The sequence below is a fragment of the Oncorhynchus clarkii genome, chromosome 25, assembly GCF_045791955.1.
Source record: "Oncorhynchus clarkii lewisi isolate Uvic-CL-2024 chromosome 25, UVic_Ocla_1.0, whole genome shotgun sequence".
Taxonomy (NCBI): Eukaryota; Metazoa; Chordata; class Actinopteri; order Salmoniformes; family Salmonidae; genus Oncorhynchus; species Oncorhynchus clarkii.
The window spans coordinates 16,331,707-16,357,925 of NC_092171.1; the positions used below are offsets into that span (position 1 = coordinate 16,331,707).

Here is a 26,219-nt window from a genome sequence, read left to right on the forward strand (position 1 = left end):
AAAACACATTACCACAGCAATGTCCCCTTCGTGGGGATGTGGAGGAGGTTGTCTGGCCCATTTGAGAATCTCCACAGCATAGTCTCTTCATACAGCATGTCAACACCTGCCTGTGATACAGTACATGGGTTGGGGAGGATGGACTCTCACACTGAAGATGATTCAGTGGAAGCCCTTCTGTGAAGATGACTACTAATGATGATGTCAGATGGGACTGAATCAAAGGGGTCAACGTTTAGAACCAACATATGGAGCTCATTAGTGATGGGGGAAAAATCGATACAGTTACATATCGGGATATTATTTTCGAAGATGTATCGTTTTGACTATCGCAATATTATATTTGTGCTAGTTGGCTGTTGGCCTGCAGCAAAACTTGTTTTCCATCATCTTTTTAAATAGGGAGACAATTTGTTTTCAGCATTTTTATTTCCATGACTGATCAAAGCCATGAGAAAGTTATCTTTTGTTCCTTTGCAGCATACATATGGTGAGCAATATGTTTGGAACATCGAATCGTAATAAAATCACAGTCGAAATGGAATACATTTAGAATCGCAGCCCTATAGTGGCACCATCCCTACGGCCCTATAGTTTATGATCACATCGTTGATTAGATCTGGGAAAGTTGGGGGTGGCAGGTGTTTCATAGAAAGGTCTTTTCATAAACAAGGATGCTCATAAAATAGGACTTTAAACTTATTTAATCACATTTTAAAGTCCCCCTGCATTAAGTGTGGCTGGGAGGTTGAGTGTAGGTTGGACAGGTGCTTCATGGCCTGCCGGTGTGTGAGATGCTCCACTGCTCCACTCTGTTATTGCTGTCATGGGGAGACCTGTTTAGCCCTTCCTCAGAGACACATCCAGTCCATGCACATGAGTCAGGCCCCTCTTAGAGGTGAGTGTAAACTCTCTTGAACATTCACTAATAAAAGTAGGTGATAAGAGAAACGATACACTTAAAATATTTGAACAGTAGCATTTTAGTAAATCTACTTATAAGTCAAATATTATTTTTACTTAAAGGGATAATCCACCACCAGAAATAAAATGAATGAATATCCTGTCAATTTCTTGAACGCCTATGTTCTATCAGTGGGTAAAATAAAACAATTCCCCATGATTTAACTTCTAAGTGGTCTATCTGTGAAATCAGGAAATGGTGTAGGAATGTGGCATAGCCAAATGGTTCTCGTCAACGGAGATGGGGGATAACGCACTTATCACATTTTATGACGCTTTTTAAACAATTACCTGCACTCCAGATCGCCAAGTGAGCCAATAGATGGTATGGCATACTTGTCTGGAACACATCCATCTGTTTATATAATCATGAAAAAGTATATATATTTCACTTAGATGTGCTCAATCTAAACAGTGTACCAAATGATTAAACTCAGTTTCTCCTTCAAGTTCCATCTCGCAATAGAGCTCGCCAGCTTTTAGTCCTAAAAACAGGAAATTAGTTACCTCTGGTTCGTTTAGCCATTCCCATAGACAGTCTGGTTGTTTAGCAACAAAACTGACGCTTTTGCAACTATGGGGCAAAACAGACAGGGTTGGCTTGAACTGTTGATAACATGTATGCTATATTTCCTCTCCAATGTTTTATTGAAAACATAAATACATTTGCACAATGAGCACTTGTCCCTCAAATACGTCATTACAGTTGTTGGTTAGCTAGCTAGCCATATCAGCATTGGCATTAAATCAGTCAAAACACCTCAAAACAAGACATGGTATCAAGAACAAGATGAAACGAGCCAGTTACGATTCCCCATATGGCAGTTTCCTGTCATTCTTGCTAGCAATCTGGCCATCCAGAATCACAACAGCATGCCCCATGACTACTGCCCCATAGAGGCAAGCACATCGTTTTTGTGACGTTCTCAGCTAACCTATCTATGGGGAAAGAATAGGGATTTGGGATAAACGCCAAAAATAAGATCTGATGTTAACACAGGCTTAGGAGATCTTATACGTTTTGTCCTATGCGATATCAGTCAACTAACATTACCTTTTTGAAATATAAAGCCTTTTATGTGTATTTGCTTTTTTTATTACATAAATGCTTCAAAATGTTCATAGAACAAAACCTAAATCTCCTAAGCCCGTGTTTATCCAAAACCCCTACAAAAAGGCCATTTATTTTCCCATATGCCTTGACTAACGAACCATGGTGGATTTAATGCCCTCAAAAAGACGCCATTACTATTTATCTCTATGCTCCCCGTGTGTCTGTGGGAAAAGGCCGTTGTTGCCATAGCAACGTAACCTATCTGCACTCGCTTTATTGCAAGTTGATGAACTGCAATTTTAACTCGGTGAGAGACTCCTAAATTGATTGTGCAGTTTGTTTAGGCGATTATACAGCTAGCTAGCTACTTCACATGCTGATATTGACTTTGGTATTATTGTGTATAGCTATGTCTTCTAGCTAGCTAGCCAGCCAGTTCAGAAATAGCATTGCATTGTGGGTTTTGTTGCAAGAGATTTCCACAATGCTTTTCACATATTTCTAGCAACCTTGTTATAACAACAAAATTAAACATTTGTTAAGAAATATATTCACATATTAGTGTTATTTAACACTGTTAATTGTATGAATTAGCCATTTGGTGTGGATTATCCCTTTAAAGGCCCAGTGCAGTCAATGTGATTTTCCTGTGTTTTATATATATTTGCACACTGAGATTGGAATAATACTGTGTAATTGTGAACATTTGGATCAAGCCCTTTTATTGTAAGAGCAGTTTGAGAAGCCTGCCTGAAATTTCACCCGTTTTGGTGGAATGGAGCTTTGGGCTCCATTCCAACTCACCATGCGGTAAGTTAATAGTCCAATAAGAAAGATAGTTCCAAACCTCTCTGCCAATAACAGCTAGTTTCCAGTTTTCCCCTCCCCACTCAGACCACTCCCAGACGGTCCTAGCATAATTCTTGCTTGAGAAATTGCTCTTTGCTAAGAAGCATTTTTTTTCTTCTTTATGATCATTTTAACCAAAAACAAACACAGTAACATACTTAATTGTTACCCAGAGATGATTTTATATTGAGATTTTAAAAAATGGCTGCTTTGGACCTTTTAAAGGAAAATGTTATATTTAAGGTAAATCAATGATAAATGTAGAGACCAGATTTGTTTATAAATGACAACGTTCTTTTCTGCTGTCAGAGCTAACAAGCTTTAATTCTCCAGATAAATGGAGAATTCTGCCGCACAGGTGTCTTGAGTGCTCCTTTTGATCTTGCCCTGACGTCATAGCCACCAGCTTGCTTCAGAAAGGCCTCCAAAATTAGCCTTGTATTATCTGAATTCCCTGAGCGGGGAACTAACTAGCTCTGATCGAATGAAAACACATCTCAGAGGAGGTTTCAGGGAGTTGAGCCAGAAGGAGATCTATAAAACTGGTACTTTAGCAATAAGAAGTTGTTGTGAATAGATGAAACAGGTTGAAACAGGTTTTGATACAGTGATATATACCGTAGTTTGAATAAGAGGTATATGTCAAAGGAGGTAAGCAATAGTAAGGAAAGTACAGTATGTGCCTTACAGCAAATGAGTATTATAGGAGGCAAATAAATAAACACTGTAAGAGAGGAGATGCAGTAGGGGGAGTTCATTTTCACACGGTGCACAGTGCTCAAGCCTTGGTTGCAGTATGGGGAACAGGGGCCGGGACAGTGTGTTTCAGTTCATTAACAACAAGCTGAGAGAGAGGGTCTCTGGCCCTGGTTATATGCAGTCCCCTGGCCATGTTCATATCTCCTCTCTCTCAACTCATAGCTGAACCCATTTGGCCTTTATCTCCATGACCTTCTGGCAATAATTAGAGCAGCGACAGCCACAGTCCTGCCACCACATCTAGAGCCTCTCCTCTGAGACCTGGACCCTGGAGTCCTGAGGGCCCAGTTCACACCCAGGCCCCATGCCAAAGGGCCGGCCACGACCCACAGTCCTAGCCTCATCCTAACAAGCAGATGGGCATAAAGGGCCCTTTGGTTGCTCTGTTTAGAATACACTCAATCCTTTGGATTAGACAGTGTTCTGGCCGTCACACCTCGATGATGTTCACAGATGGAGCCCGGTTGTTGTTGTTGTTGTTCTTGGGGAACTGGAGGGGAAGAAGGGAAACAGCAGGGATGAAAAAGATGAAGGCCAGTCTCTAAACCTGGAATAAAGTATAATTCTGCTAGTGTATGAGCATGGAGCGCCTGGACAGAATGGGAGGGTTATGATGCTTTCTCTCTGGAAGGGAGATGGGGTATTTTGGTCATTTTAGTGTCAATTGGTTTAGTTGGCAGAGGTCATCAGCCAGTTGTTGATGGAGAGGAGCGAATGGACATCGGACAATCATGCCAGCGTATGGGCTGTCTATGCATTGATTTGAAAGGCTTTGGATTTATAGCATTGTTGTAACTTATGACCTGAGATGCCTGTTTTGCATTTTAACCATTTTGGGGGGGGGGTGAAGTGCTGTCATCAATGCTAGTAAATCAATGCATATTCTGTTATGTGGTGGGCGTAGCTCTAATGGTGTTATGGGAGTGTTAACTGCTGGTGAAAGTGGACGTTTTTAAGTCGCTGGGACGATTCACCTGCCCGGTGACGGTGGGGACTCAGTGGGGAGGAGAAGGGGTTATACCTTACTGCGCAACAGCCCCCCCGTCGGGTGCTCCGGAGTACTGCACTCTGATGAGGTCTTAGCTTTGTCCTTGTTGGTGTTGGGCTCGTTGTCTTTGATGATGTCATACTGACGGCAGAAGAGAGCGATCACACCTGACAGAGAGGCGGAGAAAAGGACATACACAATAAGTAAATAACAACCACATTACCGCAGTGAAAAGCAGACTGAAATCATTTAGCATGGACAAATTACAACAAATTGTGGACCATATTTGTTTAAATATACCTTTTCTTTTTTTCTACATTCATGAGGGTGTGTGTGTGTGTGTGTGTGTGTGTGTGTGTGTGTGTGTGTGTGTGTGTGTGTGTGTGTGTGTGTGTGTGTGTGTGTGTGTGTGTGTGTGTGGTAGGGTTGCAAAATTCCAGTAACTTTTCCCAAATTATCATGTTTTCAAGAAATCCTGGTTGGAAGTTCCCAGAATCAGAAGGGAATAAGCAGGAATCCAGATTCCTGCAACCAGGATATCTGGAAAAACTGGGAACTTGGGGAAACTTACTGGAATTTTGCAACCCTAGTGTGTGGGTAGCACTCTGACCTTTTGAAACATTCCACCCCTCACCTGCCCACATGATCAGCACCACCACGATAATGATGAACTCCCCCGCCCTCAGCTGAGCTCCCACTTCCTCCATGGTCACCTCGTCTGGAGTGTCAAATACAGCAGCACAATCAGTTCATCACCATGGCAACATTATCATCAGAGTTATTATTGGTAACTGGCAGCTTATTAAACCCAGGTTCTCCTGAAAGGTCAGTCTAATGATGGGGGAGTGTTGGGGTGAAATCCATCATCTGCTAAGTGAATATGCCAGGCAGAACTTCAGTCCAGTAGAACTTGTCTCTACCACAGGAGGTTGGTGGCACCTTAATTGGGGAGAACGGGCTCGTGTTATTGACTGGATCGGAATCAGTGGAATGTTATCAAATGCATGCTTTCAAGGTGTTTGGTGCCATTCCATTTGCTCCATTCCAGCCATTAATATGAGCCGTTCTCCCCTCAGCAGCCTCCACTGGTCTCTACTGTAATTATACATACTCAGGAGTAGTTCTGCTCTGTGTCAGCTGGATATAACAATTTTCCCCTGACACCCCCTATTGTGTAGACTGATCTCTCTATTCTTCTTCAGTCCCAGGATGTCACCACTCACCACTGGCTTTCTGTCAGCTAGCACTACTTCAAACAGGCCATGTTTTTCATGATTCCGACTCAACCCTACCAACTTGTGCACAGGCTCCACAATTATCTCCTCATTGAAGAGCGCTGCTATGTGGGAACCGCACAGCACATGCCTCAATTTGCCCACTATTTCTGAGAGATGCTGATGGTGTCAAAGGATTCAGTAGAAGCTGGACATGAAGAGAATACATAAGCCTGAGACAGGGTCAGTGGGGATCCCCACTCTGAAGGGGTTGGAGAGAGAGAGTTAATCACAGCAGCCACGATCGATTGAGTTGGGCCTAAATAGAACTCAATAATCATTATTAATGTCCTAAGGGCCAAAAACGATCAGAAAAGTGTGTGTTTGTGTGTGTTCAAGGTCCACTCATACAAAGCAACATGTTTCTGAATTCAATAGAGAGCTGGCTAAAGTTCAGCACACAAGTTCCCCCCATTTAAAGGCCAAACAGAAGTAGGCAGTGACACTGGTACATTAGCGTGGTGAAGGCTCCGTGCAGATTTCGCCACAGCTTCACCACGCTCCAGCAGGTTCTCCCAATGACTGATTCAGCCAACCGATGAGTCTATGTACCTTGACATTAACCAATCCAAGCTGGAAAGCCAGAGGCTCCTGACACCGCTGCCAGATGGCCTCCATATGGCTAATATTGGTCAGTTCTAATGTCAAAGACGGTCTCCAATCCTAGAGACAGGTTGAGTCCTCTGCAGGGAGAGGTGGGTCTGTACTGTTTGTACAGGAGGAAGTTTGCAGGTGGGAGCATTCAGGGACATGGTAAACTGTATGCTGTATAGCTGCAGGATTATATGAGTAAAGACATATAGTCTTGGAGTGTTATACATCTGTTTTACTGCAGCACAGTTTTGCAGACGTCCAGGAGGGAGTTGTCCCGCTGGTCTAGCTAGAAAACCTCCCTCACCAAGAGTCTTGGTCACAGACCACATGCTGGTTCTATAGCTATGGTCTTGGGAGACAAACACATACAGTGCATTTGAAAAGTATTCAGACCTCTTCACATTTTGTTACGTTACAGCCTCATTCTAAAATGGATTAAAGAAATGTTTTACCTCAATCTACACACAATACCCCATAATGAAAAATAAAAAAAGAGATACCTTATTTACTTAAGTATTCCTCACCCAGTTTTTTATTTATTTATTTCACCTTTATTTAACAAGGTAGGCCAGTTGAGAACAAGTTCTCATTTACTACTGCGACCTTGCCAAGATAAAGCAAAGCAGTGCGACACAAACAACAACACAGAGTGACACATGGTATAAACAAACGTGAAGTCAATAACACAATAGGAAAAAACCTATATACAGTGTGTGCAAATGAGGTAAGATTAGGGAGGTAAGGCAATAAATCGTCCGTAGTGGCGAAGTAATTACAATTTAGCAATTTACACTGGAGTGATATGTGCAGAAGATGAATGTGCAAGTAGAGATACTGGGGTGCAAAGGAGCAAAAAATAAATATATAACAATATGGGGATGAGGTAGTTGGATGGGCTATTTACAGATGGGCTATGTACAGATGGGCTATGTAGAGGTGCAGTGATCTGTGAGCTGCTCTGACAGCTGGTGCTTAAAGTTAGTGAGGGAGATATGAGTCTCCAGCTTCAGTGATTTTATTTTTTTGCAATTCGTTCCAGTCATTTGCAGCAGAGAACTGGAAGGAAAGGTGGCCAAAGCATGAATAGGCTTTGGGGGTGACCAGTGAAATATACCTGCCGGAGTGCGTGCTACGGGTGGGTGCTGCTATGGTGACCAGTGAGCTGAGATAAGGTGGGGCTTTACCTAGCAAAGTCTTATAGACGACCTGGAGCCAGTGGGTTTGGCGACGAATATGAAGCAAGGGCCAGCCAACGAGAGCATACAGCTCACAGTGGTGGGTAGAATATGGGGCTTTGGTGACAAAATGGATGGCACTGTGATAGACTGCATCCAATTTGCTGAGTAGAGTATTGGAGGCTATTTTATAAATGACATTGCCGAAGTCAAGGATCGGTAGGATAGTCAGTTTTACGTGGGTATGTTTGGCAGAATGAGTGAAGGATGCTTTGTTGCAAAATAGGAAGCCGATTCTAGATTTAATTTTGGATTGGAGATGCTTAATGTTAGTCTGGAAGGAGAGTTTACAGTCTAACCAGACACCTAGGTATTTGTAGTTGTCTACATATTCTAAGTCAGAACCGTCCAGAGTAGTGATCCTGGACGGCGGGCAGCGATTGGTTGAAGAGCATGCACTTAGTTTTACTTGCATTTAAGAGCAGTTGGAGGCCACGGAAGGAGAGTTGTATGGCATTGAAGCTCGTCTAGTGGTTAGTTAACGCAGTGTCCAAAGAAAGGCCAGAAGTATACAGAACGGTGTCGTCTGCGTAGAGGTGGATCAGAGAATCACCAGCAGCAAGAGCAACATCATTGATGTATACAGAGAAAAGAGTCGGCCTGAGAATTGAACCTTGTGGCACCCCCAAAGAGACTGCCAGAGGTCCAGACAACACGCCCTCCGATTTGACACACTGAACTCTGAGAAGTAGTTGGTGAACCAGGCGAGGCAGTCATTTGAGAAACCAAGGTTGTTGAGTCTGCTGATAAGAATGTGGTGATTGACAGAGTTGAAAGCCTTGGCCAGGTCGATGAATACGGCTGCACAGTATTGCCTTTTATCGGTGGCGGTTATGATATCGTTTAGGACCTTGAGCGTGGCTGCGGTGCACCCATGACCAGCTCGGAAACCAGATTGCATAGCGTAGCAGGTACAGTGGGATTCAAAGTGGTCGTGATCTGTTTGTTAACTTGGCTTTCGAAGACCTTAGAAAGGCAGGGTAGGATAAATATAGGTCTGTAACAGTTTGGGTCTAGAGTGTCTCCCCCACATAGATTTGCGGTGACGCAGTGTCCCTATGAGTGACAGAATACTGATTTTCCGCTGGCTGCCTTTTTTTTAAAGCAGACATTGAATATCCCTTTGGGCATGGTGAAGTTATTAAATTACACTTTGGATGGTGTATCAATACACCCAGTCACTACAAACATACAGGCGTCCTTTCTAACAAATTTGTCAGAGGGAAACCGCTCAGGGATTACACCATGAGGCAAATGGAGACTTTAAAACAGTTAGAGAGTTTAATGGCTGTGATAGGAGAAAACTGAGGATGAATCAACAACATTGTAGCTACTCCACAATACTAGCCTAATTGACAGAGTGAAAATATTCCAAAACTGTTTGCAACAAGGCACTAAATTAACACTTTTTGTCCTGAATTGAAAGTGTTATGTTTGGGACAAATCCAATACATAACATTACTGAGGACCACTCTCCATACTTTCAATCATAGCGGTGGCTGCATCATGTTATGGGTATGCTTGCAATCGTTAAGGACCGGGGAGATTTTCCAGATAAAAAATTAAACACAGCTAAACACAGGCAAAATCCTACAGGAATACCTGGTTCAGTCTGCTTTCCACCAGACACTGGGATATGAATTCACCTTTCAGCAGGACAATAACCTAAAACACAAGGCCAAATCTAAACTGAAGTTGCTTACCAAGAAGACAGTGAATGCACCTGAGTAGCTGAGTTACGGTTTTGACATAAATCTACTTGAAAATCTATGGCAAGACTTGAAAATAGTTGTCTAGCCATGATCAACATCCACTTTGGCAGAGATTGAAGAATTCTGAAAAGAATAAATGGGCACATGTTGCACAATCCAGGTGTGGAAAGCTCTAAAAGACTTACCCAGAAAGACTCACAGCTGTAATCACTGCCAAAGGTGCTTCTACCAAGTATTGACTCAGGGGTGTGAATACTTACAAAGAGTTATTTCTATATTTAATTTTGAATCAATTAGCAAAAATGTCTAAAAACGTGTTTTCACTTCATCATTATGGGGTATTGTGTGTAAATGGGTGATCTAAAAGAAAAAAAGAAGCTATTTCATCCATTTTGAATTCAGGTTGTAACAACTAAGTCAAGGGGTGTGAATACGTGAGAAAGATAATTACAAAAAATATTATTTTATTCAGTAAATATATTTATTTGTTTCTTCATATTGATAAGAGATAAATGTAATGAATTGAAGGTTATTTGTTGCTATAAAAATCTAAATGTACCGATGTTAAGGTTCTGTCATTATATTTAGGGTGGGGTTGTGGGAAATTCTTGTGAAAAAAATGGGGTCTCAAGAAATTATTGCAGAAAAAATGGGGTGCCCATTGAAAAAGTTTGAATACCACTGACAGAGGGATATGGAGGCTGCATCATTATGCGACCGGTGCTGAGTCATGCCTTGATACTGTAGCCATTTATCACAGTGGCTGCCTGGCTGTACAGGAAACACGCACATTTATCTCACCTCTGCCCAGCCATCACTCACACACTAACACCACTTTCGTTGCACCGGTTCTCATCTCGTCCACCTATATGGATCTAGCTCTGTGTTGGTCTGGGCCTAGGGACTGTAGGTCTGTATGTGTCTGATGAGGCTGTTTGTAGCATTCTGTATCCCTTTGTGCTAGTTTCTCCTAGCTGAGAATATCCCAACTAAATTAATATAAGGTGTTATATTCATAAATTGTTGTAAGAGCGCTTGATGTTTAAGAGCATTCTGTTGTGAAACTTAATTTCACGCTTTGTGTCCCCATTGATTTGTATTGGCCTTTATGGAATCAGTAAAAAGTTGTCAACAGTCCAACTGCAAGCTTTACTCTTGGCACTGTATGTGTACATACTGCTGTGCACAGGGTTTCCTCTTCCTTTTCTGGCACTGTACCTGTATTACAGCAAGGTACGGGAACCTGGAGAAGTGCTTTGGACTTTGTTTTCTCCATAGATACTGTATGTATTAGCTTCAGTCTTATCCTAAAGTTGTGTGTGAGATTCTAGAGTTTTTTACCTTTACTCTTCGAGGCCTGTGTCTCAGACTCCTTGGGCGTGCGGAAGCGCAGGGGTTCGCTGTGCTGACTCATGGGCCCACTCATGCTGATGGACTGCACGTGCACAATGTAGTCGGTCTCCTCCTCCAAGTCCCATAATGCACAGGAGCGGGTGGTGGTGTTCACTTCCTGGATGAAGCGCAGCATGCGCACGTCCTTCTTCTGTTGGCACATCATCACAGAGATGCGTTTAGTGAGCAGTGTAACACAAAACTATTCACTGATGTTGAGTAGAAGTCTCACACACAACATTGAGCCCTGGTGAACTTCAATCCCAGTTATCACATACTGTACAGTAATAGTAGACAGAAATAGACTGTGTGGAGGAGCTGTATGTGGAGGAGTGGATAGAGGGAGCAGCAGTCAGGAGATGGGCAGAACTGGGGTTCTTAGCTGGGCCTCTGGGACCAGGAAATCATCAGCTGATTGGCTAGAATGGAGCCTAACCATTGTGCAGGGTAAGTGACTGTGTGCAAGTGGGAAATGTTATTGCTTTCCCTCTTTACACAGCTGCCATCTTCCACTGCTGTTGTCGAGGAGACAGGCGCTCTGACGGGATCGTCCTGGCAACACAACGTCCCGTGACACAACGGTTCCGCAAATCAAGCCGCTGGCCAGCAACGCAGGGACGGTGAGTAGCGATTGGTGACAGATACTATTTGATCTCCTATTGGCGAGAGTGAGTGTTTGTGTGGCTTGGGTGGGTCTCCTCCCCCCCTCGCACTGCGCTCCTTCTCGCTCTCACCTGCTGTGTGATGGCGAAGCCGATGACAAGGTCCCCTTCGGGGATGTCCCATGTCACCACGGCAGAGTTGGACTTCAAAGCCTTGATGGTCACATTGACAGGAGCCGCCAAACTGTCTGCAAACACAGACAGGGAGAGAGAGAGAAAAGATACACATGAAGCAAATTAAGTTTACTGTCTAGTGGGTACTGGGTAGGATACAGTAGGTATGGTAATGGGTACATGTGTTATTTACGTGGACTCAATATAGTACTTCAAACAGTCCCTACAATCACAGAGCGGTTAAAAAGCTACTCCACAGGAGAGCTTGGCTATTCTAGACAGTATGATCTACAGATTGGCCATCAGACTGTGGAGCCTGGTGCTTACTACAAACAGAGGCCTCTGATCACTGCAGCCCCCAACAGCTGGTTTCACTGTTCACTATTACTCACCCAGGGAGAGCTGGGGCCTGATTCAGTATTCACATCCATTCAGCATAATTAGGACTCATAAGAAATACAAGTGCAATCAAATCTAGAGTGGAGCGGTTTGTAGGGGTTGAATTTTAAATGGCCCCGCAATTAAGGGTTGAATTTTGAATAGGTTCACATTTAGAGTCAGTTGAATATTTCGTTAAATTACACTCAACTCAAAATAATGTACACTGAGTGTACAACACTTTAGGAACACCTTCCTAACATTTAGTTGCACCCCTTTTTGCCCTTAGAACAGCCTCAATTCATCGGGGCATGGACTCTAAAAGATGTTGAAAGCGTTCCACAAGGATGCTGGCCCGTGCTGATTCCAGTGCTTCCCACAGTTGTGTCAAGTTGGCTGGATGTCCTTTGGGTGGTGGACCATTGTTGATACACACGGGAAACTGTTGAGCGTGGAAAAACCCAGCAGGTTTGCAGTTCTTGACACACTCAAACTGATGCGCCTGGCACCTACTACCATACCCCGTTCAAAGACACTTCAATCTTTTGTCTTGCCCTTTCATCCTCTGAATGGCACACACACACAATCCATGTCTCAAGGCTTAAAAATCCTTCTTTAACCTGTCTCCTCCCTTTCATCTACACTGATTGAAGTGGATTTAAGTGACATCAATAGGGGATCATAGCTTTCACCTGGCCAGTCTGTCATGGAAAGAGCAGGTGTTGTTAATGTTTTGTACACTCCAGTGTATAGAGAGTTGGATTACTCTTTTTATTGTTCAGTGTAATGTGTTGTACGTGCTGCAAATCATTGACAGTTTAATTAGGGTTTGTGCTACATCACTTCAAAGTAATGATTTGTTGCTGTGCAATACATTTACAGTTTTGTGAGCGTGCATACTAGTTGTGTGTGTGTGTGTGTGTGTGTGTGTGTGTGTGTGTGTGTGTGTGTGTGTGTGTGTGTGTGTGTGTGTGTGTGTGTGTGTGTGTGTGTGTGTGTGTGTGTGTGTGTTCAGATGTTTACACCTGGCGGCATACTTAATCAAATAAGTGAGCAGATGACGCTGTGATTACAAATGAATGAGAGATCCAAACCCTGCTGGAGTAGGGACATGCCAACCTGTTTTTCAAAAAAAGCTTCAATGACACTTTCAATTCATACATTCCAGACAGTGAATGGGACAATCGTTATCAGGGCTTACCTGAATGATCAGAGAGCTTTGGTGGTGATGACTCATGCAATGGGGGAGTGTCTGCAGAGTAAATTAACATACAATCTTCCATGTTCCTTCACTGTCAGAGGGAGGGCGCCCTGTCTCTTAGCCCCTCCGTGTCACACGTACACTTCCGTATGGTAAACAGTCTGAGACATTGAGGATAGATGGGTTTGTGTGATGAGACACAGGAGGGACGGGAACAGATAATCGAGAGTGGACACTCATAATCATGTTACGTTATTCCGACATCTATTTAGTGCTGCAGATGTATTCAGATGAGTTATTGAGCGTGTTAGCGCTCACTCTTGTCTTTAGCTAGGCAGTGTAAATCATGGCCTAGTAATTGTTTTGCTGATTAAAGGCCTGAGACAGAGACACACACCCAGTTGCTTTGTTGGGGATGTACTCCTTGGCGGACGGTGGCCAAGACGGGAAGCTCTTATATATCCCCATGATGTGAAGTGTGAGTCAGGACTAATGAAACAGCAGACAGATGTCTCCATAAACTCTCACACACACACACACACACACACACACACACACACACACACACACACACACACACACACACACACACACACACAGGATGAGAGATGGGGATGACTTTGAGTCCGGACTCAGAGCCCTGTCCCTGGTGCGTGTGTGTGAGAGAGAGAGGGAGCAGACACCAGCATGTCTTTGTTAGCGGAGTCATCAGAGGGACAGGAGGTAGAGTGTGCCGTGCTGGGCCGTGTCATGAGGATGACAGTGTTCAGTGGGTGGCAGCTCGGCAGTCTTTCAAGGAGAGAGGGGGTATATAAAGAGTGAGGCAGTATGTTTGCATGGGTGTCTGTGTGTGTTTGCTAGTAAACTAATTGTACAGTGCACATTAAATTCGATTTTGCCCAGCCTACAGACAACAAATAAAACACTCAAACTGTTGGCTTGCAGTTTGCACGTACTATTTCCCCTCGACATTTTAAGAGCCTTTACTAACTTGCAAGCACGCACACACAAGACACTGTCTCCTTCTTAGTCTCATTGTCACAGTACTCCAGCTGCCCTAGATCAATAAAGCCTTTCATTATTTAATGAACGTTCTCTGGCGTTCCCCCCCCCCCCCCCCCCCCCCCCCCCAACCACCAGACCCTCTGACCTGGGAAAGACGGTAGCACTCCCCCCTCAACCTGTGAACTGTATATCTGTATAGCTGCTCTCTCTGACTGTTGAATACGGGCTGATTTCTGACTGAGTTGCTTTGCCTCTGCCTGATCTAAGACCCTGGTCCTGCAGCATTTCATCCTTTCATGCCTCTGTGCTCATAGAACGCTTACTGCTCAGCAATCAAAGACACCCTTCTCATCTCATGGGTAAATATCCCACAGACAGACAGACAGACATCGAGTCTGCATGCTGGCAGTAATGGCCCGAGGGGAGTAAAATATAAAAGTGGGCCAATACCAATACTTCTCCCTGGCATTAGCAATGAGAGACCATAAATAGACAAATGAAGTGAACCTTGGGTTGCTGTCTCTAAGCGATAGCCGACCCTGCTGGACAATAAATTAGCACATGCTCATTAACACGTCCTCGCCTGACGCTAACGAGCATGCTGGGGGAATCACAAGTGGCTTTTCCATACCCCCCCCCCAACGTGTCATTGAGATTGCAAGGGCAACCACTTCTCCCTTTGTGCTTTCAGGTCATTCATACTCTTCCTCAGGTTTACTGTACTGAGCAGTACACACACACACACACACACACACTGATTTGCAGGCATATATTCATGTTGTCATTCTCACACCCACAACAGTTAAAGAAACAGCAGTAAAGCCTAAAGAAGTGTTGGAACAATAGAGTTAATGTGTTTCATTTGGCATCTTAAGCAGCTGTTGAAAAATGAATGTCTGCGTTAGGTGTACAGGGCGAGACTGGGAGCCATAACACGATGCCATGTTCAATTATGAATGCACTGTCACCTGTTTCATTACAGCCTTTATCGAGCCTCACTATTTTTCACTGCTTATTGTCCCTGGATGGAAGCAGAGAAACAATACATTTTCCTGTTCTCTTGGTCACTCTCTCTTCCTATTTCCATCTTTCTAGTAGTATCTCTCTCTTTCCCTCTGCTTTTGTTCAGCCATTCTCTCTTTCATTCTCTCGCTGACTCTTTCAAATCTCTGAAACGCTTTCTCTCGTCATCTCCACCTGTCTCCGATCTATCTGGTTGTGTGGACGTTGTCCAGTAGAGCCTCTCCTGACAGGTGGGCTGCAGACAGTCTCCTAGTCCTCCGGAGTGTAAACGGTGATCCGGCTAACTGACACTTCTGTGGGAGCTGCTCACTGCCTCCTCCACTTCAGACACTAGAAGGAAAGAGTTCAGGCTTGGCACCCCCTACTCCACCCCCTCATCATCTCTGCATCAGTGAGCAGCAGGTGCTCCTAATCAGGGTTGCCACTCATCCCAACCAGGAGCTCATTAGGGCCTGGTTTAACATAGAAAATGGTACTGTCTATAGTTTACTGTGGAAATATACAACCCAGAAAGCGAACCACTACTCCAGTGGCTTCTTGCCCAAAGCACCAGAGAACACAGTGTGTGTGTGTGTGTGTCTTTTCCTTGGCTTTTCACTCACCACGCTCCATGATAAACATACCTCCATGGCTTTTCTCTTTTGAGGAGACATTAGTTATTTACTTTTGCCAAAATAAGTCTCCAACCCGCTGGCCTAAAGAGCGGCAAAGATGCGAGCGCCGAAATAGCCTCTCACTTTCACTCTCTCGCCCACTCACTCTCCCCCTCATTTGTGTAATTAAATGTCAAAAGCCAGAGTATGAAAATCAATGCTGCATTGTGTAGTATCACATCTGAGAATGCAGCTAATTCAAAAGCAAAGGAGCACGGGTGGCAGTGTTGATTATTTGACAAGCCACCGTACTGCTCGTCTGTTAACTACAAATGAAATCTAGTTCCCATCCAAGTTCCTCAGGCCAGGAAACCAAGGTAATATCTACACAATCAATATCCCAGTAGAGCTGGGCACATTATACACACAGCACATAAATATGATGGGGTTTTTCACTATTCTCCCCTTCTCCTTGTTTCACTATCTCCTACTCATCCCTTTCTCTCCCTGTTACCTACTCCACTCTCTTGCTCTCTTTCTCTCATCATCTTTCTCTCCATCCCTGTTTTATTCTCTCTCCTCATCCCTCGTTTCCTGTCTGTTTCATTCTCTCTTTTTCTCATCCCTCTCTTCCTGTAGAGTGTTAGCCAGTCTGTTGAGAAGTGAAGCAGCTGGTGGGGTAATGCCTAGCTGCCTCCTTGGAAGGATGGCACTGGGAGGGAGATGGTGGAGAGAGATAGAAAGAGAGGTCGGCATTGGCTCTCTATGGTGCTTTCTCTCCATCTCTCTCTCACTTTCCTTCTCTCAGTCTTTCTGCATTTTTCGCTAAAAAAAAATTCTCTTTCACACTCTTGGTATCTTTCTTACGCCCTCTCTTGCCCACTGGGCACACACTGGTTGAATCAATGTTGTTTCCACGTCTATTCCACATCTACTCCACGTTGAGCCAATGTGGAATAGACGTTGAATTCACGTCTGTGCCCAGTTGGTGTTTTCTCTTGCTCTGTGCCTCTTCCTTCTCTCTCTCCTGGTGAGTGTGACGGTTCCTCTCTGAGAGGCAGGCTTCTATCCCTCCTTAATGTCACCAGGCCTGCAGCTCTTACACTGGATTTGGCCACAGGCCCAGGAGACAGTGTGTTTCATGAGCACACACACACACAGACAGAGACAGAGAGAGAGACAGAGAGAGAGACTGGGCTACAGGTAAACTGCTGTGTCTCCACAGCCAGTTCTAGCGTAACTCACACCATTTGCGTTATCCCCTAGGATATTAACAGAGAGGAGGAAATAAAAACAGTATTTTTACGCTCTGGTGAGCTGCCAAGGGCAGTGTGTGTGTACGCTCCTGTCTTAGGGCCAGGAACATATACAGCACCATAACATTCTCTGGCGCAACCACCCCACCATTATCATATTGTACTCATGGGCTCTAAATGGCAGATTGGACCCCCACCGCCCAACAGCTTGGCCCCCCACCAATACCACCTGCCATCCTCCTCCCCACCTGCCACTCATGGTGTCAGAGCAGACTCCAGACTGCGTCAGAGACATGGCAGGGACACATCAGTCTGTTGGCAGTGCCACCTCACAGGCCTGATGGCCAGGAGCTAGTCTCTCATTGTGTATTTATTACTTCTGTTATTATTTTTCCAGACTATTTTTCTCTTTTTTTTCTCTCTGCATTGTTGGTAAGTAAGCATTTCACTGTTAGTATACACCGGTTGTTTTCTGAAGCACGTGATACATGCAATTTGATTTGAATAATGTGTGTTCTCGATGACAGCAACAAGGCCCCTCAGACAAGCACATTCATTCATTTCCATGGATCCCAGCTCTCTGAGAGATCACAAGTGGAGTAGATATGGAGTATGACAAAAAGTGAGCAATTGACTATATCAATCACACATGGTCTGGTTGGAAAATAAGCTGCTAAGATGAGTTCCACTGTGAAAAGATGTTGAACAGATGCTGTTTGGTTGAGTTGTATTTCAGTCAACCTTACTCAACAGAAGCCAGCAGGAACGCAAACAAGGCTTAGTCCTTTGTCTTAATCTGTGCATTCTAGGGCTGTGAGTCATGTGCAGGAGCCGGCAACAGAGCATCAGGAGCCCTGTGTGTATCTGGTTTAAGGCCCCTCTGTCTACAGTGTCTGAGTTCAGGCAAAACCAACCACACTCATTCTGAGGAAGATTACACTTGTCTCTTTTGCTGCTGGTGCTGCAGCACTTCTCATGCTCGCTGACATTTTGCCTTGTCTCTATTGTGTTTGTCTACTGTGTTTGAAAATATCATCAGCCTGTCATTAAGGCTGTTATTTTTGATTAACAACGGGAACATGGCTTTATTAGTGTGTGTTCGTGCTGGTAATGGCTGTAATGTATGTGTGTGCTGAACTGCAAGTGCCATTTTGAGAGAATTCTGTGCCTTCGTCTGTTCTCTCCTTTTGTCTACAGATCTACTGCCAAATAACTAATTGAATACTTCAATAATACAGCCAGCCAATGAATGAATACTATTTAACTGTTTCCACTCACACATAAACACACTGACACACAAACATGCACGTAATACAAACCCATATGAACGTAAACAAGCACACACTCCATTACTTATATCATAATGTTCTGCTTCCAAACACCCATTTCTCTATGCCGTTCTGGTTGGAGCAGACCTCATACATGTGGTAAGTGGAAGATATCCAGCCTCTGCTGTGTAATCCCATGCATGTTCTGTTTCCTGCTCCATTGGTTGTGTCTGTCTTCGGGGTAAACTATCTAAATCTGTTCTTTTGAAATTGGGATGATTCATCCAACAATAAGTGGCTGGCCTACATAACAACCAGGCCTTTAGAGGAAGCACTTAAGCCAGATGACATCCAAAACAGGTAGCTATGGGCTGTTTTTGTTATCACATATTATTTCAAAAGAAGAATCACAGAATCTAACAGAATCTAACAGATGAAAAATGTCTATTTAGCATAAAGGAGAACAACGGTAGACTAAAGTGAAGAAAGAAAAGGTGGCATCAAGGAAACACTGTTGTTCCAAGAATACAGACCTTCAGGAACCACAGTGTATGTCCCCCTAGGTTGTTTAACATACTGTAAAATTAGGTGTTTTTCTGATGAAACAACCTCCCAGTGAATATTCCACAAAGAGCTTTTGAGCCAGCTAGTGATTTGGCAGTAGACTGGAGTTGATGAGTCTGTTTAACGACCTTTGGCTCCTCTGTCTGGGTGCTGTAACTCCTCTGGGTGGGATGGTGTGATGACTTGACACTTGACAGTTAATATACTGCTGCTACTGAGAATCTGTGGCAGGGTTGGGGAGTGGCAGGACTCTTCTGGTTGGCCAGCGTTAGAACCCTCATAGTGGGAGTGTAATAGTCATGCTGCGTTTTACAGTAAAAACAAAACAAGGCTTTTTAGAATAGCTACTCGTTTCATCAGAACTTGAAAGGGTCTCTAAGGTTATGCTGGGCTTTTCTATTGGTTACTGTTTAACTACTTGATTGATTGGTTGATTTGATGGGTTGACTGACTGATTGATTGTGTTTCATGGCGAGTCTGTCGAGGAGCAGGGACTGGCTGTTGGAATTTACCACCTCGTTAAGATGGTGTTGAAGTTCATTTACATTTTAAATCGAAACATTAGCTTTACATTCCTCGTCCAGAGTGACAGATACTTCATGACTCACCATAAACAGAAATGCATTAAAGGACGTCACAAATGTAAAGTTTACAGCGTGTTAACACCCACCCACACGCTTCTGTCAATCCAACCATCCTCCTCAGTACCTAGCTTTGCTCCTCTGATTACTTGTCATGCTTTCCTTCGTTTCTGTGTTCTCTATGTTGGCTTTCTGAAGATTTTTTTCCAGAAGTAACACATTCTTAAGAGTACCTTATACAAGTGCAATGTCTACTTCAATCAAATATCCATCCACAAGTGCCCTTGACTCTCCCCAGTCAACACTTCTACTAAGGAGATGGAAGTGGCTTAATGGTGTCTCTGATTGAGTGTTCTTCAACCTGGTCCTGGACAACCACAGGGTGTTAGTACTGGGCTGGAATAAAAGCCTGCACACACTGTATATCCCTAGGTCCAGTGGATTGAAAAACACCATTAGATCCTCGATCTGGCTGCATTGCTACAGTATGTGTGTTAGCTCTCCAGTACAGTACTGTCTAGTGAGATGACATCATACACTGGGTGTATGTTGCTGTGGCTATAAGGAGGTTGATGTAGATGGAGGAGGGACTAGAAGAACATTCTCTCTGCACTGCCTGCAGGACTGGCTCATTAATCAATGTTTTATTCAATCGCCCCCCCGCACAATCAGAATGTATGAAACAATTATGAGCCCACAGAACCCATATGTGCACCCCACTTTCGGCGAAACGTGATTTGCTGACACAGTAAGGGTGTGTGTTGCCTACGTGCAAGTGTGCATGCATGTGTGTCTGTGTCTAGGCTTTGTCTAAGGCTGTGTCTAGACGTGACAGTTCATGCATCTTTATAATTCTGATCATAGCGTTCTGTTCATGGAATTCCGAACGTGTCATGCATCTACACCTACAGAAATGTGTCCACAGTGTGTCCAGATTCCCTATTCCCACGCTATATTTAAATGCCAGTAAACATTTTACAAATGGTGGAATAGGCTAAATATGATAACACCACAACAACTGATGGCTGTAGCTAACTGGCCAGCTAATCTCTGTAGCTAGCACTCAATGCTAAAGGGATTGCAAACAGGTTAGCATAACTCTAGCCAAACCAAAAATATTTTTCTAAATATTAGCTAGCTGGCTACCATTTAGGAGGCCAGCAAACACATTCTTCACATGCTAGGAGCGTATTTCCTCCAACATTATAATGAAAAGTTGCCTCTCGTTCTCAAAACACACGTTTTCTGGAGACATGTGGGAGGACTGTTGATGACGTTGCCCCCTGGTCAGCCAGATCTGAACACAGTCAGACCACAAAGCGTTTTTTTTGTATTCTGATAGCAGATGTCGCATGTAGGTGTCAAGTGTAGACACGTCCTAAATGTCTGTGTGTTTATTTATGAGAGAGCGAGGGAGAGAGAGAGATGTAAACGCTGTAGAGGCGGTGGGTGGATTCTGATTGCAATAGTGTGTCAGTGTGATTTGCAGTGCTCCATCAAGATGAGCAGTGAAAGCTACAGCACTCAAGTGTTTAGGGAACGTACATTCCGGGGTGATAGATTCCGCTGGGGTTCTCCTCAGTCTATTCCCAGGGTTCACTCTCACCTCACGCATTGCTCATTCAGCAGCCTTCCAAGGAACAATTTGAAATGGTTGTTTTCCTCCACAAATGTTATAGCAAGCTGTGCCAATAGTACATTCACTGTAATGCCATGATCCTAATGGATATTAGTTTGGTCCCTGCTGTATAAATATCACATATTACTTTGAAAATGTGTGTAGAAGAAATACATATTTGTTATCATACTCCATCATTCTGTGATAACAGTTCATTACAGATTTTTAAGTAAAACATTTTTTTTAAAGCATTATTAAAGCTATTTCATTTTCAGAGACATTGGGGTTGTACCTGTACCATGTACTACTTAATTAAATGGTCAGCTTTACTTGGAACACACACACACGCACTGTTGGTTAAGTCAGTTTAACGTCATATCAGTCTAAATCTTGTGAATGTAAGCACTTGACAACTGCTTGGATCAAAGGCTAGTGTTATTCTTGCTGATATGGTAGGAAATATAACTAGGCTACAGTAATAAAACATACTGAAACGTAACGTAGGCAATAAAACTTGTGCTGAATTATTCCAAAAGCATTTGTTTAGCCTTTAAATCCGGAAACATAACTGCTCATGTTCCATGGCCTATTTAGAGTGTTTTAGTATAGATCAGTACCAGTATAATGTCTGGAGCAGTGTATCAATACAGATTCTTACACACACACACACACACACACACACACACGATTCCTCATTCATCGCACAGAATATAGCCTAAATGCCAATTAGAAACAAATTAGCACAAAAAAACACTTTTTCCCATTATTTTATTTGCACGGATACCAATGCAGTCCCCTTAATGCTCACACATTAACCTTAGAGTTCCCACTAGAAGGCAAATACGTGAATGCATGGTTGAGTAATTGCTGAAAAATAAATATTTTAAGTACATAAACATTAACTTACCAGCAAAGACGCGAGAGACACCTAGACAGCTGAGAATTAGCAGTGGCACGGTTGACAGGAGAAATCTCTTCATCCTTTAAACATTAGAGGACGTGAGATCCCATTTACTCTGACTAGAGCTACGTTAACTGCCTTGCTATTGTTCAGCATTCACATCAGTCCATGCATATTGTCTCGATCAAAAACCGTTTACTGTCTCGTTGGCTTGCCGCAGATCGACTGACGAGCGCTTTCAGCAACCTGGGACAGCGACAGCGCTCCCCCACCTACATGCAACAGTAGTTTAACATGCGGCAGACCTAGTTCGTGTGTTTCGCCCACGAACGCTCTTCATTGTTCCACCTCAGCTACGAGAGATATTTATAGACATTCAACTCGACGACCAGACATAAATGAAGTCCTGGTGATGAGTGTTGGTCGGTGGCTGTGGCCGAGTTTCGCACCGTGTACATATGTGCCCCTGAAGTCGGGTGGTGCTTAGGGGCACTCAACAGAAACGTGATCGCGCTGCTCTCACTGCCCTGCCCACTGCAATCGACACTAGCGTGCGTATAGTCATGGGAGAGATGCACACACACACACAGGCATACACTCTAGGCTCCAATTATTATTCATATGCGCTGCAATTATACCTCTATGCACACATAATGTCCACATGGAGAGTTTATTAATTATGATTAAATGAGGTATGAAATCATCTCACAGACTATTGGCTACACTAAACCGGATAACTTTGACTTTTGCTCAAAGTGCATGTATATTTTTCTCAGCTATAGACAAAGTGCATGTATATTTTTCTCAGCTATAGACAAAGTGCATGTATATTTTTCTCAGCTATAGACAAAGTGCATGTATATTTTTCTCAGCTATAGACAAAGTGCATGTATATTTTTCTCAGCTATAGACAAAGTGCATGTATATTTTTCTCAGCTATAGACAAAGTGCATGTATATTTTTCTCAGCTATAGACAAAGTGAATGTATATTTTTCTCAGCTATAGACAAAGTGCATGTATATTTTTCTCAGCTATAGACAAAGTGCATGTATATTGTTCTCAGCTATAGACAAAGTGTCTCTTGTATATTTCGGCTATTAAATGATTTATAAAGTTTGATCTCGAGCCCAGTTGTTGAAGCTTGAATATTCAGACGTTTCAGACTTGCATTTTGGTATACAGCAGTGGGTGGGGTAAGCTATGTCAAGTTTGCATAAGAGCACCAACAGTAGCCTACTTACTGCTCTATAGACAATTGTCATGGTACATTAAAGGCTAGGACAAAATACCAGGCCAGTAAAATAGAATTCAAAGGCATTCCAATGAAGTGTAAAGTTTTGATTTTATAATTTCCATTGGTATAGTTACACATGGGCTGAATCTATCTGACTTCCTATTTGTCTTTGACCATTGGTCAAGTTCAAGGTCCTGAGCCTGCATGTCACTCCTCCGTCATTTGTTTGAGTGCACTCTGTCACCGACACCCGGTCGCATCCATTTACCATACTTGGTAAGACAGTTCTCAGAATGATTTTCGCCCACACCACTATCAAATATTCATGTACAATTCCATGCAACAACAAAAAACTGCCGCCTGTGCATAGTTTCGCGTCATAAATTGTTTTGTCCTCGAACACCACATAGAACCGCAAATATTCGTCCATACACTATAGTGTAAGCAACCACATCACCACACACTCTGACTAATTGAATAGATCGTTTACTGCATCAAAAGAAAACTGCAGATAATTATTTGATACATAAATAGTACAAGATAGTCTCTCTTACCTGAGCTGCCTGAATGTTGCCTACCTATATCAGCCGGCGCTGCAAGATGTGTGCGGTCTTGGCCGGGATGGTTCACGTTAAGAAAGCTTCGTCACGAGTTTAGAGCGCGCCCGTCCGGAGTCGGGCTACTGTCCCAACTGAGAAGCAACGTTAGCGAATTGCCCCTGTGTCCCCAATAACTGTTTTCTGCACCACAACGACTCCCACACTACACCCACTCCTTCAACTTCACAGCATCTGGCTGGGTGACGGCGTGTTTGTGAGAGAGAATGAGTGAATTAAGGTGTGTGTGTGTGTGTGTGTGTGTGTGTGTGTGTGTGTGTGTGTGTGTGTGTGTGTGTGTGTGTGAGTCATTGTCCTTTGCAGCTCTGCAGTCATGAAAGCAGGTGTTTCCTAGCCAATTCCGTATAGGTTTTTACCTCACACGTGTAAGGCAAGGAGGAAGATACTGTCCTAAGAAATTAGCTGCATTTTTATGAGTTGCAACATTAAAATGTAAAACTGTCACTTGTTGCCAAGATTTTAAGATGTACAATGTACACCAGTGCAAATATGCAAACATTGCTCTGGCACAAGGGCCTCAGTGTGTCACTTGTGTGTAGGGTTACAAAGGGATGTAAAACTTACCAGTAAACTACCAGAATTTAGATAACTTTCAAGTTTAATCTAGTGGCCATTTTGGGTAGTCAGATTATCACAGGTGTCTGTAATTATCTCTGGCCATCTGTGTGGCCTTATCACACGTTAAATATATAAAATAGTCAAATAAAACGATTTCAAAAAATGACAAAATGTATCCTAAATATAAACCATCAATTTATTGAATACCAATGATGTTTAATATGAGGGTTTCAGCATGACATATCCTATATATTTTTATTTACACACTCGTTTTTTTATTATGTTAATATGTATTTTTTGTAAATGTTTTTGTGCCAAACTGTTGGAATTTGTGAAAAAAGTCAATAGTTGAAAGAGTTGCAGAGTTAATTGAAAATAATGCCATTGCTGATAAGAGCCTTTTTTATTAATTAGGCTATTTTCTCTTGATCCATATGGTCTACCCACTAGGAAGTCATGAACAATATGGACACAGATAAAAAAAATGTATACTATATATAAAAACATTTTTTTAAAGTGAGCAAAATTTTAATAAATTACCAAAGTTACCATAGATTGCCATAGAATACCTGTTAATTACCAAAATGACTGAAGATTCTTGTAACTTTAGTAAATTACCGGTAGCTTTGCAAACCTACTCGTGTATATACTGTCTGATACTCAATCCAGCCAGGTGTGTTGCATTCTAACAATCCCATTAGCAAAACACTGCTCCACAGCCATAGTTGACTGAGATGTATTTCTTTCAATAGAAGCGTGGGCAGCACAAAGACAGCACAGTGGATTTTTGACCGGACCCAAGCAGAGGAATTGCAAAGATATCTCTCAAGTCTACTGCCAATAGAATATTAATGGGCTTTAAATTCACCACTCTGCAAACACATAAAGGACTCAGCCCAAGCGCGTAATTTGCTTTTGGAAAGGGCTTCACTGATACCTCACAGTCCACCACATTAAACACAGATCAAGCAGAAAATCACTAATAAATCAGAGCTGTTTTTATGGAAGTTGTGGTGTATCCATCCTCTCCTAGGTTCCACTTTGACAGAAGATGCTGAACTTTCACACTCTCTGGGTTTGTTTTGGTGTGTTTGTGTGTGAGGTTGATGGGTTTGTTTTGGTGTTTGTGTGTGTGTGAGGATTGATGTGGTCACTGTAATCATCTCACAGTGAGAAGAGGGCCGTAGAGTGGACCATTAGACATGGAGTTACTGCAGATACAGTGTGGATTTTCCCACCCTTTGAAATTTTCCAATCTGCCGGGACCCAAGCTGCCCCTGTCCATGTGGCTTTGGAGGCTGTTGAAGCCAATGGCTCGGTGTTTGCATACAGAATGAATTGGCTCAGTCATGCCTGACAGATAGCAATATGGTAGAGACATTGAAAATAACAGCTGAGGGACTATTGATTTGGTGACATGGCGCATTTCTCTGGGTGGATCAGAGAGGTTGATTTTGATTATCATTAGTAGGTGGATATAGATCAGTGCATTTACCCTGGTAAAAACCTGCATCCATTTTCAGTTGTTGCGGCAGAACTCATATTTTGAGGACAAAAAAGTTGTATTTATAGTATACGTATCTATCTGTTCTGAATGGACATGTGTCATGATGACCATGTGATGTAAGGGATGGATTATAAATCCCCCAGCACACTTGATTCCCAAACGTTATGTTGAAATTCATAACCTGAATCAGCATTTTACAAGGATGGGGAAAGCAAACAAGTAACCTGAGCATGAATATTTAACACACAAGTATCTCCTGATATTATATTTTTACTTACCTGAGACTATCCTGCAGTTCAAAATTAGTTTTGGATGAGC

At 43.0% G+C, this 26,219-nt stretch overlaps 1 protein-coding gene across 2 annotated transcripts; it reads right to left on the reverse strand.

Annotated features, from left to right (window-relative positions):
* Positions 1 to 240: 240 nt before the first annotated feature.
* On the reverse strand, positions 241 to 22,480 carry LOC139383757 (fibronectin type III domain-containing protein 5b-like). 2 transcript variants are annotated; one of them, XM_071128320.1, is made up of 6 exons: positions 21,991 to 22,480; positions 11,555 to 11,670; positions 10,770 to 10,971; positions 5,248 to 5,331; positions 4,647 to 4,780; positions 241 to 4,115 (listed from the first exon to the last, which is right to left on the reverse strand). In XM_071128320.1, the coding sequence occupies exons 1-6, from the start codon at positions 22,061 to 22,063 to the stop codon at positions 4,056 to 4,058; spliced, it is 669 nt and encodes a 222-aa protein (XP_070984421.1). In that variant the 5' UTR covers positions 22,064 to 22,480; the 3' UTR covers positions 241 to 4,055. The 2 variants fall into 2 exon arrangements, with proteins under 2 accessions (XP_070984421.1, XP_070984420.1); XM_071128319.1 differs by having other exon boundaries at positions 5,224 to 5,331.
* Between the last annotated feature and the right edge of the window lie 3,739 nt (positions 22,481 to 26,219).

Coding starts and splice junctions, on each gene's coding strand:
- LOC139383757 (XM_071128319.1), bottom strand. CDS start 22,063: ATGAAGAGATTTCTCCTGTCAACCGTGCCACTGCTAATTCTCAGCTGT. Junction 5,332..10,769: donor ACAGGCCTCGAAGAGTAAAG/GTAAAAAACTCT, acceptor TTGACACTCCAG/ACGAGGTGACCATGGAGGAA. Junction 4,781..5,223: donor GGGGTGGAATGTTTCAAAAG/GTCAGAGTGCTA, acceptor CCTCTCTGTCAG/GTGTGATCGCTCTCTTCTGC.